The sequence below is a fragment of the Tursiops truncatus genome, chromosome 17, assembly GCF_011762595.2.
Source record: "Tursiops truncatus isolate mTurTru1 chromosome 17, mTurTru1.mat.Y, whole genome shotgun sequence".
NCBI lineage: Eukaryota > Metazoa > Chordata > Mammalia > Artiodactyla > Delphinidae > Tursiops > Tursiops truncatus.
The window spans coordinates 45,086,219-45,104,653 of record NC_047050.1 but is presented as its reverse complement, the minus strand read 5'-3'; the positions used below and the strand labels follow the sequence as shown (position 1 = coordinate 45,104,653).

Below are 18,435 nucleotides of genomic sequence, written 5' to 3'. Positions count from 1 at the left end.
CGTGTCTTTGAGATAGATAGATAGACATGGGTCAACGGGCATGTGTATATGTAATTTCGTCAGATATTGGCAAATACCTCTACATAATGTCTGTATATATTTGCACTTTCAACATGAACACAAGAAGGCCTGATTTTCCAAAGTCTTGCCAGCAGTTTGTTGTCAAATTTTTAGATTTTTGCCAATCTGATAGGCAATATAGTTTAAATTTGTATTTCTCTTATTATGAGCAAAGTTAAACTTTGTTTCATATATTTCATATATTATGGCTGCTGCTTTTTCTGGGAACTGTTTGTTGATATTTCTTGCCCATTTTTTCTATTAAAGTGTTTTTTCCTCAATTTTTTTAGAAACGCTAGGTGTATATATACACTACGCATGAATCTTTGTCGGTAATAGAAGGTGCAAATGTTTTTCCCCGTTTGTCATTTTTCTTTTCCTTTGCTATGGTATTCTGCCACCAAAGGAATATCCTATGATTTTTTTTGCTAGGATTCACTATTAAAAAAAAAAAATTACACTTTGATCTACTTGCAGTTTATCCTGCTATATTACCAAATTCGTAGACCTTTTAAGAAAATGTTATAATTGAGTTAAATTCCATTTTCCTGATTTAATGTAAGGTAGATATTCTTGTATGATTTAGAGTGTTATCTGGAATATAAGCTTTTGAGAACCCAAATACTTCGTAGCTATTTCAGCTGTCAAGGAAAAGCTAAAATTGGATCTTCAGATTTTACACAGAAAAATTTCAAGGTGGTTTCCAACACTGAATTTACTACTTTTTGTTGTGTTTTAATAGGTTGATCGGGATCGAGATCTTCTTATTCAGCAGACCATGAGGCAACTTAACAATCACTTTGGTCGAAGATGTGCTACTACACCTATGGCTGTACATAGGGTGAAAGTTACATTTAAGGATGAACCAGGAGAGGGCAGTGGTGTAGCACGAAGTTTTTATACAGCCATTGCACAAGCATTTTTGTCCAATGAAAAACTGCCAAATCTAGATTGTATCCAAAATGCCAACAAAGGCACTCATACAAGTAAGTACTCTACAGGTAACAAGCACATACAAATTCTTTCCTTGTTTAATGGAAACAATGATAATCACGGTTATATATGTTTACGGTGGGAAAATGTTAATGTATATTTACACTTTTATACCATTTTATTCTAGATTAATGATTTAATCTTGTTTAAACTACTATAATTGACAATTTACCAGTTTGCTCTTTTACTGCCACACTTATTTCCATAAATGGTTGTGATTGTACTATTTTTTTTCGTCTCAAATTATAATGTCTGGGGAGTGGGAGGTTTAAGATCTATGGTAATATAAAAATTCAAAGAGCAAACTGCAGGATTCCCCCAATCCCTGTATTTAATAAGTAGAGATACTTAGAAGAAAATGCTATTGTCTAGAACAGTGCTTTTCAAAGTATAATTTGCAGAGTCGCTCCAGTCTCCAATGAGATGGAGCTTGCAACCAAATGTAAGTTGGCTGTGTCACCAACTTCACTGTTTAATTTAGCAAGACTTTATTTTTTGGTAAGAAGGTTTTCTGTATTAACATCCTGGTGTAAGCTTTGCCTCTTTGAGGGATCAGCACTTTGGGGTTAGGATTCTTAACTAATTTTCAGGATTACAATTAGCCTATTAAAAATGTGTGAAAACTACAAAAGGTTGAAACTGGGGATTCATGTAAGGTAGGGGCAGAAGATCATCAGTCTTGTAGGTGGATGAATGTAGTAATTGAGGGAGAAGGAGTTACTAACAAAATCCTGTGTTTTACCTAGGCTGTAGCTGTATCTTACTGGGGTTCTGTAAACTGGCACCATAAAAGCTGACTGAGGTCTGGAAAAAAGCTGAATGAGCTCTGGAAAGAATTGAGGATGAAAAGATGGGGAGAGTACCTCAGCCTTTCATCATTAGTTTCACCATTTGAATTTCTATAGTCCTATAATAAAAAGAAATTGTCAAGTGTGAATGAGGAAACCTGGGAAGTCATGATGTTTCAGAAATAACTTTTCTGCTTACTCTTTAGGAAACCATACCCTGGTTTATGCTTAAGGTTTTAAGAATAATAATAGCTGGGTGGCTATAATGCCTTTAATGCCAAAAACTAAGAACAGAGAAGATACTCAAATATGTAAGAAATCTCAGCATTATTTATGGTGGAACTAACATAGCCCCAGTTGCTACATATTATTTTACAGCTTTGACATGACAAGGGGATAAATTCATTAAACAAATACCGAGTGAACATTTATTACCTACCAGGTTCATTCTACAGAATCACCCCCAACCCTCAAAACCATACGGAGAGTGAGAGAAAGGCACTTACACAGATGATAAGGAAGATGATGTACAGTTGTCATGTTCTTATTATGTTTGTCTCGTGTCCCCACATTGACTTTAACATTTAAAGTAGCTGCATTTACATTCATCTAAACAAAGTGTATTTCATATTTTTTTCCAGGTTTAATGCAGAGATTAAGGAACAGAGGAGAGAGGGATCGGGAAAGAGAGAGAGAAAGGGAGATGAGGAGGAGTAGTGGCTTGCGAGCAGGTTCTCGGAGAGATCGGGATAGGTGAGATGATTTTGTGTCTTTTATTGAGTACCATCTTTTTGGATGAATTGGAGGTAGGCCTGTAAATAAGTCTCAATTATGGACTTTTAGAAAAATGAAAGTTTTAATAATTGGATATATGTATTGTAACTAAAAAAGTCTAACCAACTGTTATTAAAATATTCTGCTTTAAAAACCCAGAGGCAGTTGAAATTATATTGGCTTTTTATTTATCCCACTCAAGTTCCTAATTTTTTGAAATTTTTATTAACTTCATATCATGCTTTCCTAAATTCGTTTTAAAATTTTAATTGTGGCAATTGTGTTATTTAAACCTCTAATTTTTCATGTGTTAGGATGGGTAGCATTTTACTTTTGACTAAAATTTCCAGTAAATATGGGTGGACTTTTGATTTCTGGTATTTTAAGGTCCTGTTCCCTTAGAATCAAATTAACCTATGCATTGCAGATTTATGGATTTTCGAGTGCCAAAATCTAGATAATCTTTATTTCCCCACCATCATTCTTTAGGCATTCTTCCACCCTAGTACCATAACTGGAGCTAACTGTATGCTCTGGTTTTCCAACTTTGTTACTAGTTGCACTGATATTTTCATTTTGCAGACAAGGGAATGAAGTCATAATAGCTTTGTTCATCTTTCAGGGATTTTAGAAGACAGCTTTCCATCGACACTAGGCCCTTCAGACCAGCCTCTGAAGGAAATCCTAGTGATGATCCTGATCCTCTGCCTGCACATCGTCAGGCGCTCGGAGAGAGACTTTATCCCCGTGTACAAGCAATGCAACCAGTATGTATGGTGTACTTAGCTACCTCTTAACTGGCTGTGCCCTTTTTGGTTTTCAGTTAAGAAAAGTTGCCAGCTACTGGAAAGCCATGTGGTTGAGGACTGCAATAAAAAGGAAGCTTAGGGAGGGAAAGAAGCAGGACTTACTGGAGAGTAATTGTATATAGCTTGATGTTTTTACTACCTATGCCAGGTTGGCATTCTACCTAGTAATTTCCTTGTGTGCTAAGGAATTATCTGTTCATTGTATTTATTTGTACCCTTATTTGTACAAATTATTGTTACTTTGCAGCTAGAACACATTGCAAATAGTGTACTTTACTTTTTTTTTTTTTTTTGGAGTAAAATTGCTTTACGGTGTTGTGTTAGTTTCTGCTGTACAATGAAGTGAATCCGCTATATGTACGTTACTCTGGATATGTATGACAGGAAGATTTTATTTTGAATATTCTGTCAGAGGTTTCTTTCATGGAATATGAAACATAACCTAGTTGTGTTTTTTTGTCTTTATACATAATTATATGTACATGTTATAGCAAAAGAATAGTAAAACAGAGTCAACCAATTATATTTCAGTGAATCCTTAGCCTTAAATATAGGCATCTTTTTCTTTCTCCTTCTCCCTCCTTCACTTCTTACCTCCCTCTTTTTTGCTACACTAAATGAAAAAAATGTTTCCAGGTCTCTGATGAGGAAGGGAAAAAAATGAAAATTGAGTATTTTTATGTTTACTCATGGGTATCAAAAACCTTTAAAAAAGGCTTGTCACCCAATATTAAACTAGCTTTAATAAGACTGCTAGTGCATAGACTATTTAATTCCCTACCAAAGTTTTCTATAATTAAGCTTCCAATTTAATAAAATCTGTTACTGGTTCAGAATTTTTTTTTTCCTATTTGTTACCCAAGTTTCTTACATTTTCTTCTTCTTTTTCTTTTTTCTGGTAAAAGATTGCTGATTTAGACAAGAGGTTTCAGAGAGTAGAGGCAAATAACATTTGTTTGTCATGTACAGGCATTTGCAAGTAAAATCACTGGCATGCTGTTGGAATTATCCCCAGCTCAGCTGCTGCTTCTTCTAGCAAGTGAAGATTCTCTGAGAGCAAGAGTGGATGAAGCCATGGAACTCATTATTGCACATGGACGGTAATGTATACAATTGGGAAGACATTTTAGTTTAAACATCAGCTACTTTATTTTTAGGATGTGGCTGTCACCATATCTTAAAATTTATACTAAATAGTACAAGACTTTAAATGGCTTTTTAAGAGATGGCTTAAAATCCATGAGTGAGACAGCTGACTTTCACATGTATTAGAAGGGCAGAATTTTAGCAGTCACTTTAGATGAAGATTTTTTATCTTCATCTGAAGATTTTTTACGAACCTTATTTAGAAACTAACTTATAAAGAAGTACATCTCATTCTCCATGTGAATACCCCTAATGGCAGAGGCCAAATACCTCAAGGAATTGGGTGTAATCCCTGAGTCCTTGCAATAAACATGAAATTTCTTTTAGACCTCCTGATTTATCTTAAAAATCATGCAAATTTTTGCTTTCTATTGTGTAGTATATTTGTTTTAATATGAAACTTAAAATTATCTAACAGTTAAATTACTTATCCTTCCTTTCCCCAGGTGACAGGTAGAAGTGACAGGAAGATATGCCAATCTGTGCCCTACTGGGGCTACTCTAATATCCAGTTTAAGGCTTTGAAGTGTTATTTTAGATGAAAATGTCTGTTTATTTTTCTCCTAGTCATGATATTGAATGAGGAACTTAGATCAGATATAGTCCTAGAGATGGATAAGTGGGTAGGCTAAGCCCTGAAACTAAATAGCCACTTACCTATTCCAGCTATTTACCTGTCTCAGAGCCTTTGAATGGTCCAAGCCAAAGACTATTGCTAGAAGTTTATTTTCTTTGCTGTTACTACTATTTTTCTTCTCTTGACTTTCATGTACTATGTCTTTATTCCTCTTCCCTGTTTCTGGAAGTATCAACACACTGATATAGCTTAGCCCATTATAGAAAAAGTTGCAAATAATGTGTGTTTTTGATAAAAAAGATATTTGTAAATATATGTAAGGGTTGCTAATTTAGAAGTATTTTCTATTGAATGCAAGAATATAATATTGGGCTTCCCTGGTGGCGCAGTGGTTGAGAGTCCGCCTGCCAATGCAGGGGACACGGGTTCGTGCCCCGGTCTGGGAGGATCCCACATGCTGTGGAGCGGCTGGGCTCATGAGCTGTGGCCGCTGGGCCTGCACGTCCAGGGCCTGTGCTCCACGGTGGGAGGGCCCACAGCAGTGAGAGGCCCACATACTGCCAAAAAAAAAGAATATAATATTGACTGCTTTCACCTGGCTTTATGGATTGAACAGTGGATTTATTAGTATTCTAGAATAATTAAATACCCTAGAGCATTTGATTCCTATTGTGGTTGCTTTCTGAACATTTTTCTGTTCTTTTACAATGCTTCCCCTGAGCTCAAGTTTCAGTTCCCCTATGAAGACTGCATTTATTTTGTCTTAAATCAGGTAGCCTTTAGTTCATTGTCTTGCATCATACATGTAGCATCCTGTGTTTTTGTGTATATTATTGACATTTTTGTTCCTAGAACTGCATTAAGACTAGTAAGTGTCCTAGATATTTTTTTACTTCAAAACTTAAATGTATTTATATATTCTTACAAATTTAAATGCGTATGGTTTTCTCTATACTAAATTCTAGAATTCCATTTATCTGAAATGTGAAAGTTGTTTGTTTGTTTTTAGGGAAAATGGAGCTGATAGTATCCTGGATCTTGGGTTATTAGACTCCTCAGAAAAGGTACAGGTAAGGGATGTTTTGTACATGTGCTAATAATAAGCACTTGGAATTTAAATTACAGAAGGGAGAGGAAAGCATATTTACAAAGAAACTATGTCTTTGTAAGTAAAATGCTTGATTACAGTAGAGGAAAAAGCAAAGATTAGTATAAAGGTGTCATATACAGAATCAAGACTGGTTGAGTTAGGATTCAGTGTAACCCCACTCACTGGCTGCCTCCACTTGAGCACAGGCTGAATTAAGCTTAAATTAGAGATGTCATTAATTAATATCAGAGAAGGAGAGCAGTCCTGTGGATTCCTAGGTCTCCTTCCTCCAGTAAGCAGCAGAAATCCAGAGAAAATGTGACATATGGTATAGCAGTAAGAAGGCTTTTTTAAAGTGCATGATGCATTTCAATTTGTAAGCTACCTGAGAATTTCAGTGCCAGCCAAGATACAATCTTATCTCTTTCACGAACTACAACTAAAGACTCTGGACAAAATACAAAAAGGAACTGCTTGAGGATTCTGAAAAGTAAACAACAGCACACCGATAGGAGGGAAGTCAAAATTTGAAAAACTGTTATTTTGAAGCGTTGTTTCAGGCAGGAGAGTAAAACTCGTCCCCATTACTCCTTCTTAACTGGAAGGTAGTACATGCTTTAAGAAATAAACTATAGTATAAATCACTGTCCAAGTCCCAGACTATCCCATATGGTGCATATGCGGGGCAGACCCAATAGTATAATTAAAAGGCTTTGAAAACTTAATTGGTAATGGAACCACTGCACACAGAAGATGACACTTCCAAGCTGAACATAACCAGGTTATTGCCTACCAAAGCCAAAAAACATCAACATTCTCCATGTCATTTTAACAGACCCAGAGTTTTACAACTTAGTATTCAATATGTCCAGGATACACTCCAGAATTATTCAACATACAAAGAACCAACAGAGACTCACTAATTCTCCTGGGAAAAGAACCAATAGATGCTAGCCTTGAGATGACCCACTTGTTTGAATTATCAAAGACATTATCTCATGTTCTGTGAGATAAAGGTAAATAAACACAAATGAATGGAAAGGTAGAGGTTCAGAAATAGAAACTAGAGAACCAAGGGAAAATTTTAGAAAGTACAATGTATGAAAGAAAAAATTCACTGAATAGGTCAATAGCAGAACAAAGATGACAGAGGAAAATTCATCAGTCAGTTTGAAGATAGATAGAAATTATCCCTTCTGAAGAATAGAAGGAGAAAAGATGTCAAACAAACAACAGTTTTCAGAGACCTGTTGGACCATATCAAACATGCATGTCACTGGAGTACCCAGAAGAGGAGAACGAGATTGTTACAGGAAAATATTTGAAGAAATAATAGCTGAAAACTTCCCAAATTTGATGCAAGACATAGATTTATAGATTCACGGAGGTCAGTGAACCCTAAAAAGGATAAACTGAAAGAAAACTGTGTCTAGATACATAATCAAGCTGCTGTAAAACTAATAAGGAAGCAAAGAATAGTGCCTTACATATAGATAAACAGTGATTTGAAAGGCAGTGGATTTCTTATCAGAAACTGTGAAGGCCAGAAGACAACAGAGAGCATCATCCTTAAAGTGCTTTTAGAATTGTCGATCCAGAATTCTATATCCAAGGAAAATATATTTAAGGAATCAAGGTGAAAGAAGCTACCAGATTTTCATTAAATAGTTTTTCTTAAATGGATAGAGAAGTTAACAGGCACAAGCTTTGTATATCACAATTCTGAAAGAATGAGTTAAAGTTTATTTACATTTAAATATGAATGTGGCTTTACCTATCAAACTTTTAAGTAATTTAGAGAACCAGTTCATATGTTTTGCTGTTAAAAATCAATCTTGGGTAATGTCAAAAATATTACTGTTATTTTTTTTGGAGGGGGTATCTGGATTATTATTATTGTTAATTTTAAAGAGAGTTGTAATGGCATTTTTTAATAAAAAATAATCCTTTTCTTGTAGACACATATACTAAAATATAAACAAACAAATAAATAAAATCAATCTTGGGGCTTAATCTCTGATACTCTATCATTAGGAAAACCGAAAGCGTCATGGTTCTAGTCGAAGTGTAGTAGATATGGATTTAGATGACACAGATGATGGTGATGACAATGCCCCTTTATTTTACCAACCTGGAAAAAGAGGATTTTACACTCCAAGGCCTGGCAAAAACACAGAAGCAAGGTTGAATTGTTTCAGAAACATTGGCAGGTAAAATAATCTTGTATTTGAATTTTTTTTTAATTTCAGTTTATGAGACTTTCTGAAATATATTAGTTTGTAAAATGTGTATATGTTCTACTTTAAAAATTTCTCAACATATTTTATGTATATTATGTATGTGTGGGGCGTTATGTGTTCTAGAGTTATTTTTGAATTTAAATACTATTTGCTTGTTTTTTATTTTTAGGATTCTTGGACTGTGTCTGTTACAGAATGAACTATGTCCTATCACATTGAATAGACATGTGATTAAAGTGTTGCTTGGTAGGAAAGTAAGTGATTTTAATGAGCCTAACTGCTTTTACATTGCAAAAAATTTGTTTCATAAAATAATTATACATATAGCATTAAATTAGTGTTAAATTTTAAAGCATTATAGCCATTAGAAATCATTTTCAAACATTTAATGGCATGGGGAATATCTGAATACATGGAGGAGAGCGCATAGAAGAATGGGTGACACACAGGTGGGTTTGGAGGGTTTGACAGACCTGGATCCTGTTGCAGACAAATCTCTTGACATTTATGGCATATTTCCCCATTTATAAAATGGTAAAGAGGGCTTCCCTGGTGGCGCAGTGGTTGAGACTCCGCCTGCCGATGCAGGGGATACGGGTTCGTGCCCCGATCCGGGAAGATCCCACATGCCGTGGAGCGGCTGGGCCCGTGAGCCATGGCCGCTGAGCCTGCGCGTCTGGAGCCTGTGCTCCGCAACGGGAGAGGCCGCAGCGGTGAGAGGCCTGCGTACTGCAAAAAATAAATAAATAAATAAATAAATAAAATGGTAAAGAAAACAGTATAGTGCCTGGCACATAGTGCTCAGTAAGTTCTAACAAGTAGTGGCAATAGAAGTAGTATTGTATTGAAACGAGCATTCCCAGTTTCAAAAATATACACAAGATGTAGGTGGCTAGAGGGACAAAAGGATGTAAGAAAATATAGCATAGTATGCTTGATAATTATCTCTGGGTGACAGAATTAGGTTATTTTCTTTATGTGTTTTGATAGTTTGACAGCTGGTACATTCCTTTACGACAGGGGGTTGGGGGAGAGAAACGACATCCTTTAAATTAATGCATAATACTAATTATAATCACAAAACGACAAAATATTTTACAGTCTCTTCTAGTGATGCACAACACACATCGGATATGATTAGCATTGTTAAAGCTGTGGTCTGTTAATAATTTTCTTTACTCAAACCCATTGGTGAATATTATTTTCTATTATTACAGCATATCATACTATGATACATATTTTTTCCTCTTCTTTTTTTTTCTTTTTAAACTCTGACTCTATTGACTTCTTAAAGTGTTCCAGCTAAAATGTTCTTGTGCAGAGAAAGAACTGGACTTAAAGCTCAGCAACATAGAAATGTTGAGCCTTTAACAAGGTTTATGGAAAAGATTAAGGAATCAAATAGACTCAAGTTTAACCCAATGATGTGACCTTCAGCAAGTTACTGGATTCTTCTGACATCAGATTTATCATCTGGAATTAATAATCTGTATTTTATGATTATTGTCAAGGCTAAACAGGATGTGTATTTAGCTTAGGACCAGTTGCTCGGCATAATCACTTTGCAATAATTAGTGCTGGTTTCTACAAATAAATTACTTTACAACTTAAAAACTAGTATACTCCTGGTTTTAAATTTTTTAAAAATGCATATTTTTCATGCTTTGAAAATTAAATGTGTTTATCAGAGCCAAAGACTTATTAAAATTTTACCTCTTTAGATCAGTTATATTTAGTGGAAGATAAGCTGATAAAGAATAATCTTCAAATTAGATAAAATTCTTTATCATAGATTTCAGCTTACTAATGAATTCAGTTAAGATGTTTCTTTCATAATTGATTTTCATATGATTACTTTCTTAGGTCAATTGGCATGACTTTGCTTTTTTTGACCCTGTGATGTATGAGAGTTTGCGGCAACTAATACTTGCTTCTCAGAGTTCAGATGCTGATGCTGTTTTCTCAGCGATGGATTTGGCATTTGCAATTGACCTGTGTAAAGAAGAGGGTGGAGGACAGGTAAAGCAAACGTGTGGTTTTCTGATTCTGGCAGGAGAATTTGGTTAGTCTGTTGTGCTTGACATATAGAAAAACAGTTTAGATAAATAGGGACCAAGAAAGAGACACACACACACACACACACAGAGAAAAGACAGAGTAGGAGATGGAGAGAAAGAGATGAATGGATGGAGAGTTAGTGAGACAGACTGAGAGGTCGAAGAGTTTATAGTTACTTAGGCGTAGATGTTTGCATCCCTTAGATACTTGTCAGATACAGAATTGTCTTTAGATTTTAAATTTTTAGGAAATTGTTTTATGAACTGTTAACTTATTACTGCTTTGACAAAATTGCTTTTAAACGGCACTAAATTTTTCACAGGTGGAACTTATTCCTAATGGTGTAAATATACCAGTCACTCCTCAGAACGTGTATGAGTATGTGCGGAAGTATGCTGAACACAGAATGTTGGTAGTTGCGGAACAGCCATTACATGTAAGTGTTTTCTGGAAAATGTTACTTGATCTGATGAGGCTATGTGTGTCTTCTGTGTTTTAAACTAGCTCACAGTGTATTCAGCTTGCTTATAAAAGGTCAAAAATTTTAAACCAAAATGAATTTACATAAAATGTAAATTACACATGAATCCATACCTTTCTTTTGGATAAAACTACTTGGAAAAACCATGTAATCATCCGAAAGTAGATTTGATAAGGATGCTTTGTGGGACTGAAATGACTACTGTTTTGGGGGTCCTGCAACCACCCATACCTCTGGTGACTCACTAGAAGGACTCCTAGGACTTGAAGGCAGTTGTACTCATCGGTATGGTTTATTATAGCAAAAGGACTCTCACAAGGGGAAAAAAGTACATCAGACAGAGTCTGGAGGAATCCAGATACAGGCTCCAAAGTTCTCTCTCTGGGGGCATGAGTTGTCACAAAGAACATACGTCTTCCTCCAGCAGTGAATTACAGCAATGTATGTGCAGTGTTTGTGTTTAGGGAAGCCTGCTTAAGAGTCACAGTGCCCATGGTTTTTATTGGAGGCCAGTCCTGTAAGCAGTTCAGACCCCCAGAGGAAAAACACATGTTCATCATAAATCACCTTCTTTGCACAAATAATCTAGGCAAGCTGGTACAGCAGGGTTTATTGTCCCAGGCATTCAAAATAGCCACATCAGTTAGTAATGTAAGGAAAATTCTAAAAACCAAGGACCATTCCTCCAATCAGGCTCTATTAAAGAGCAACATCAGGCCTGCTCTTTCTCCTATTGAAGAATGTTTATGAAGTGTTTCTGATCCCTGTGCTGGGAATAATTGTGTGGGCTCTGGAATCATACTGTCAGGGTTCAAATCATGGCTGCAGCCCCCTCTAGCTGTATGACATTAGCAAACTACTTAACTATTTTGTGCCTTGGTTCCCTCCTCTGCAAAATGAGGATAGGATTAAATGAATTAACACATGTAAGGTGCTTAGAACAGTTCTTGGCACATGGTAATTTCTCAGTAAGCTTCTAGATTTTGGGTTTGTGTCAGGGATGTTTGTTTTTGTCATTATCATACTCTTCCTAGGATGTTGACAGGATAGCACATTTGACAGATTGAAGCTATTCTTAATGACTAGCCTGTTTGCTATTAACATAATTTAAAAAATTATTTTTGTTAACTCCTGATATGTAACAGTACTCCTTCACTTTTGAACCTGTAGCCCTTTTTTCCCTCTGCCACTCTTTTGAATCTGTTAATAAGAAACTCAAAATATAGAACTTAATTTTTTAGTATTATTTAGAATTATTTAGTACTCTTAGGCTGCTAAAATTAGATGTTGGACTTTAGCAATAATAAATGCTATGTAGAAAATAAAGTACTGATAGTAATAAACAGGTTATTTTTGAAATCCTCTAGGCAATGAGGAAAGGTCTACTGGATGTGCTTCCAAAAAATTCATTAGAAGACTTAACAGCAGAAGATTTTAGGCTTTTGGTAAATGGCTGTGGTGAAGTTAATGTGCAAATGCTGATCAGTTTCACCTCTTTCAATGATGAATCAGGTATGAAATTTTTTTAATGTTTATTTAAGGAATAAACTACATAGATAATTTGGTCAGTTTTCTGAGTTTCTGGTTCTTACATATTTACAGGGGCTTAGGAAATGCTGTATCACTCAGGTGTTTTTATATATATTTTAAGATATGTTTGAACTATGATAGCATTAGGTCATTCTTAATTCTTTTATTGTTTAATTTTTCTAGGTTTTAACAAATGCATGGTTTAGTATGATACAAGTAAAAATTCCTGGTGAGCAACTGTGTGAAAAGGACTTTTATATACTATTAATAATTAAGAAAAAATAATCCATGTGACAGTTCTATTGGCCTTTCCCTATTCATGTTCCTTAAACTCTAATTAAAGAATTTGACTACATGATGTTTGCTTTGTAGAACCGGATCCAAAGCACACTTAGAAAGACATAAGAGCACACAAACACATGGAGAATCTAGAAAGAATAACAAGAGGTAGTGATAATCCTAGAGTAACATTCATCTTTAGTGCTTGATTTGTTGCAACCCTTCCTTTTCAAGTCCCATATTCTAGGAGTAGACTTTTTAGCTGTGACTACACAATAAAACACTGGAGGCTCCAAGAAATTCCTGAGAGGACTATTATAACTCTAGTCCAAGATTATTGCATACATGAAGATACCAGTTTTTTCCCCTTTATTTTTCATACTTTGCAAACAGCTTCAGCCAAATTATAGTAAGTTAAATTTGGATAAATTTTCTTGTTTTTCCCTCATGCTTGGCAATGTATAGATCATTGTGTAGTAGTTTTTGTGCCACTTATTAATATAATTTTCAATACTTGGGAGATAAGAACTTGGCTTATTTATAAACCAGAAACCTAGAAGCGGGAAAAAATACCTAAAGACACTCCAAGTATGATCCTGAGATCAGCAGCATCAGCATCATCTGGAAGCTTTTTAGAAATGCAGAATCTCTGGTTCCTTTCCCCTTTCTTCTCCCATACCTAGTGACTGAGAGTCTGCATTTTAAAAAGATCTCGATCCAAGGGATTTGTGAACTCATTAAACTTTGAGAAGCACTGGTTTAAGATCATAAGAAAACTCATGACTTACAGGTGGAATTAAAGTCATGTGATTTTTGAGGCTGGTGGTTCATTTTTCTTGTCTTGGTCATCTTGGTCTTTAGGATTGATTAATGAACTCTAGAGGTTTCACATTATGTAAGTGGTCCTAACTTCCTCTGTTAGGGTTAGTGCCCCCCCATTTTAATTTTATACCTACTTTTATAAGAAGTAATATTCTAAAAATACAACTGATATAGTATATATTTTTAACATCTTTATTGGAGTATAATTGCTTTACAACTGATATAGTATATTTATTGAATTTATATTCATTTGTAGGAGAAAATGCTGAGAAGCTCTTGCAGTTCAAGCGTTGGTTCTGGTCAATTGTAGAGAAGATGAGCATGACAGAACGACAAGATCTTGTAAGTTAAGTTTCACAAGATTTGTAGAAGAAAATGTAAAAACCTTAAATACTATGTATGACAGCGTTTTGTTTTCAATTTGTAATGGTTGGTCATTTTAATTTTGGCTAAGAAGATTATTGAAGGTCAAATAAAAGGCAGTTTTGTTTCTCTACTCTAGAACAGAAGTATGAGTAAAACTGTAAGCAGAGTGAAATACATCTTAGCTATTAAAATGCCATCCTTAGTCCCAGAAGATAATACTAGCTTATTGTTGAGACATGTTTTTTCCCCTATAGTGCTTATATACGCTAGCAGCCTCTTTTGTACATCCTTAATCTTTTTGCCTAGCAGCAAATCTTTGCAAAATTTTTGAATAGTATCTTAATTGCTCTGTATACTATGAATAGAATAGCTTAATTATGAGTACTACATATCTGATTTTAATCTTATTATTAACTTAGAATCATAAATTAGATGATATAAACTTTGATTATATTGAAAAGTCTGTCAAGTCTGTGGAACCTATGTCCAACCTTGAGTATATCCAAGTCAACCTGTCCATTAACCTTGAAAGGCAGTCTAGACTTTCCTGTAGAAATTTGAGGGACATTCCTTACCCAGAAAATCTCACGAGATCCTTTCTATTCATATTCCTCATAGTTCCCTGTGACATTTCCCCTGTTGATGCAGCCTTAGTTCTCAATATTCTAAACCAGACCTCTTATGGAATGTATAAAAATGATCCAATTTCTAGATATATCCCCCAGTTTCATTTGAGAGGGAGAAATAAGTTACTTGTGCATGAAAGCACAAAACTTGCTGTTTCCAATTTACCTGTAATTCAGGCAGTAACTTATTGATTTTTTTTTGTGGGGAAGGGGTCGTGCATTTAGCATTCCTTCATCTTGACATGGCCCCAAGAGCCTTCCAGTATTTCTCCACTATAGCAAGACAGGTTGTCCAGCAGTCCTAGCTGTCAGCTGGGTTTTGTTCTTGGCTTAGCCATATGGTAGTTTCCTAGGTTGCTCCCTAGGTTGATTCCATATAATTCCATGTACTTTGACTTTCCCGATCTTGTGGACCAACCCCAAAGTCCCTACTAATGCTAATACCATATCTGTCCCTGTTGGCTTTAGGAGTACCTGATAATGTAATTAGGGTTCTTGAGTCAATCTTCGGATTCAGAGCAAAACCAATACATCCTCAGTGCAGTCGGTCAAGTTAAGTCTCACTGCATTTCTGCCTTCTACTGGAAGAGAAAGCTGTTAACTATTCAGTCTTTTATGAGAGAGAATTTCCCTCTGTAGGGGCCTCAAAATGTCTTAGCAGTAGCTTTAATTTGTGAGCTTTACTCTTTAAACTCCTGTTATACCAAGGTGTCTTTTACCTCCTCCTCTTCCCCTTCCCCTTTTGGGAGGTTATCCTTCACATATTGTTGGGTTTTTCCTTATGTGTCTCAAGGACAGAATATAACAGCGTTTCCTAAACTGTTTTCCCTTGAATTATTAGTCCCAGGATTGTGGGGTAAGACTACATAGTTTATTTCCCTCTTGGAGAGTCACAGGTCACTAGTAAAAGTTCTGAGAAGTCCTCTGGTATTTATTTCTCTTCCTCTAACTTCTTGGAGGTCCAGCAATGTAGTCATCTGTCTGGTTAATCATATTTATCCTTGGAGAAACACTTTGTTTTTTACCTGTAAAATGAGTAGCTTGGGCCAGCTTTACCTCTACAGTACCTTCCAGCTCTTTTATAGTTCTTTGAAGATTTTGGAGACCCTGACACAGAGGTTTTTTTTCCTGCCTCCTTCTGTAGAATTCTAGATGAGATTTCTCACAAAACTATGCTTCAGGAAATAGTTTAGGTTTCCTAGTCATTCTGGGATAATGAATATATTTTGTCTGTTTAGTTGTACACTATAAATGCAAGATTTTAAAAGCTTTACCTTAAGAGAGGAATGGTATGTATTAATGAAAATATTTCAGGAAAGTATATCTTTGGTTATCATATTTAAAGAAAAAGTAATTTATGGTATATTACACAAATTAGATGCATTTTTAAAACTCAATGTTGGGACTTCCCTGGCAGTCCAGTGGTTAAGATTTTGCCTTTCAGTGTGCGGGGTGCGGATTCGATCCCTGGTCGGGGAGCTAAGATCCCACATACCTTGGGGCCAAAAAACCAAAACATAAAGCAGAAGCAATATTGTAACAAATTCAATAAAGACTTTAAAAATGGTCCCCATCCCCCACCAAAAAAAAAAAATCTAAAAAAAACCCCAGATATGTTAACATGGCTTATTGCATGGATTTTGATGTACAGTAGATGCTGTCGAACACTTAATTACTATTATAAAATTATTATGTATCACAATGGACCACTGAAAATACTGGGGGTTTTTTTGCAGTTTGTGGGCCTCTTACTGCTGTGGCCTCTCCCGTGGTGGAGCATAGGCTCCGGATGCGCAGGCTCAGCGGCCATGGCTCACGGGCCCAGCCGCTCCGCGGCATGTGGGATCTTCCCGGACCGGGGCACGAACCCATGTCCCCTGCATCGGCAGACGGACTCTCAACCACTGTGCCACCAGGGAAGCCCCTGGGTTGTTTTGCTAGTAGATAAAATACAAAATAACTTAGATAACCTCTGTGAATCTTGAACCTTTTTTGGAGACCTTGTACCTTATTAACACTAAGGGATACTCTGTGGAACTTAGCAACTGGAAAGGCCCTTAGAGAGCATTTAGTCCAATAGCCTCACGTTACAGATGAGAAACTGAGGCAATGAAACATAGTCACTTTTCTACATACCTGACATTTTTTTCTCTTCTGACCCTGAACCTTTCCTTTTTTTTTTTTTTTTTGCGGTACGCAGGCCTCTCACTGTTGTGGCCTCTCCCGTTACGGAGCACAAGCTCCGGACGCGCAGGCTCAGCGGCCATGGCTCACGGGCCGAGCCGCTCCGCGGCATGTGGGATCTTCCCGGACCAGGGCACAAACCCGTGTCCCCTGCATCGGCAGGCAGACTCTCAACCACTGCGCCACTAGGGAAGCCCTGAACCTTTCCTTTTTTATACAAGAAATAAATTTAAAACCCAGTTCAAAATAATACCCCTTCGTAGGTTTTAACACAAGAATGGGGCTCTATGTATATATTGCCAGAGTTAAGGGTTGAATGTTAATCTTTTAAAAGCCAAACTTGTAATTATTATACTCCTGTTTAGGTTTACTTTTGGACATCAAGTCCATCATTACCAGCCAGTGAAGAAGGATTTCAGCCTATGCCCTCCATCACAATAAGACCACCAGATGACCAACATCTTCCTACTGCAAATACTTGCATTTCTCGACTTTATGTCCCACTCTATTCCTCTAAACAGATTCTCAAACAGAAATTGCTACTCGCCATTAAGACCAAGAATTTTGGTTTTGTGTAGAGTATAAAAAGTGTGTACTGCTGTGTAATATTACTAGCTTATTTTGTAGATTTTTTTCCATTTGTCTATAAAAGTTTATGAAAGTTAATGCTGTCACACCCTGTGGTGGTACCTTAAAGAGATTAAATGCAAACATTCCTTGCTGAGTTTGTAGCTTAAAGGCCTGAGGAGCACTAGCAATATTTCACTGTAATGGTTTGCTAGTCAGCGACTTCTGGGTCTAACCCCAGCCAAAGATGACAGCAGAACAACATAATTTACACTGTGATTTATCTTTTTGCTGAGGGGAAAAAATGTAAAATGTTCTGAAAATTCACTGCTGCCTTTGTGGAAAGTGTTTCAGCAAAGGTTCTTGTATAGCGGGAATAGGGAATTTCAAAATAAAAAATTAAGTATGTTCTGTGTTTTCATTTTAACTTTTTTTATGGTGTTTAGTTTGTGGTTGGCTGCAACTGTGTATCCTGTATATGGAACTTGTAAAAAAAAAAAGTTCTGAACATTCAGATCTTAGAGATGAATCACTTTTACCTATAAAAACCACTTCTATTGCCGTTTGACTGCATTGAGCTCTAGGATATTAAATGATATCACTAATATTTTGCATGTAATTTGTTCATTTGAGTGAGGGCACTTTTTTGTACATATGATGGGGGCCAATGCACAATACTTTATCACAATCAACTTTTTCCTTTGTATCCCGATTTCAATGAGCAGTCAAGTCAGGTGTACTGCACTTCAGTTCTAACTAGACATTTGTACTAAGGCATTTCAGTTATGTAAACTCAGCCTGGGCACTTTCTGATAACTGTAAAATGTTTTATAAGATCATGATTATTGAAGATAAATTTTGGAAAATTTTAAATGTTCGTGAGCAGCTTAACTACTTTTGTATCTAGCCTTTTTTAAGTATCTTGTTACATTTACTTTTTTAAATAAAGAAATTACAGAAGAAATGTCAAGTAATACTGAAGAAACAGTTTTTATTTATGTAGTTGTACATTTTTAAACTAAGGGCGATATACCGACACGGTTAT

The 18,435-nt window shown here is 36.0% G+C and overlaps 1 protein-coding gene across 8 annotated transcripts in view; it reads left to right on the top strand.

The window, feature by feature from the left end:
• Positions 1 to 17,798, top strand: part of UBR5 (ubiquitin protein ligase E3 component n-recognin 5) — a 141,681-nt gene extending 123,883 nt beyond the window's left edge. For 6 of the 8 annotated variants that reach the window (XM_033843192.2, XM_033843191.2, XM_033843188.2 and 3 more), the window contains exons 48-59: positions 803 to 1,046; positions 2,483 to 2,594; positions 3,238 to 3,382; positions 4,394 to 4,524; positions 6,157 to 6,217; positions 8,272 to 8,447; positions 8,647 to 8,731; positions 10,341 to 10,496; positions 10,858 to 10,971; positions 12,384 to 12,528; positions 13,904 to 13,989; positions 17,189 to 17,798. In XM_033843192.2, the coding sequence (XP_033699083.1) occupies positions 803 to 1,046; positions 2,483 to 2,594; positions 3,238 to 3,382; positions 4,394 to 4,524; positions 6,157 to 6,217; positions 8,272 to 8,447; positions 8,647 to 8,731; positions 10,341 to 10,496; positions 10,858 to 10,971; positions 12,384 to 12,528; positions 13,904 to 13,989; positions 17,189 to 17,401 (1,668 nt within the window). In that variant the 3' untranslated portion in view covers positions 17,402 to 17,798. The remainder of the gene's footprint in view (positions 1 to 802; positions 1,047 to 2,482; positions 2,595 to 3,237; positions 3,383 to 4,393; positions 4,525 to 6,156; positions 6,218 to 8,271; positions 8,448 to 8,646; positions 8,732 to 10,340; positions 10,497 to 10,857; positions 10,972 to 12,383; positions 12,529 to 13,903; positions 13,990 to 17,188) is intronic. The other 2 variants (XM_033843190.2, XM_033843194.2) reach the window with 2 other exon arrangements.
• The last annotated feature ends 637 nt before the right edge of the window (positions 17,799 to 18,435 follow it).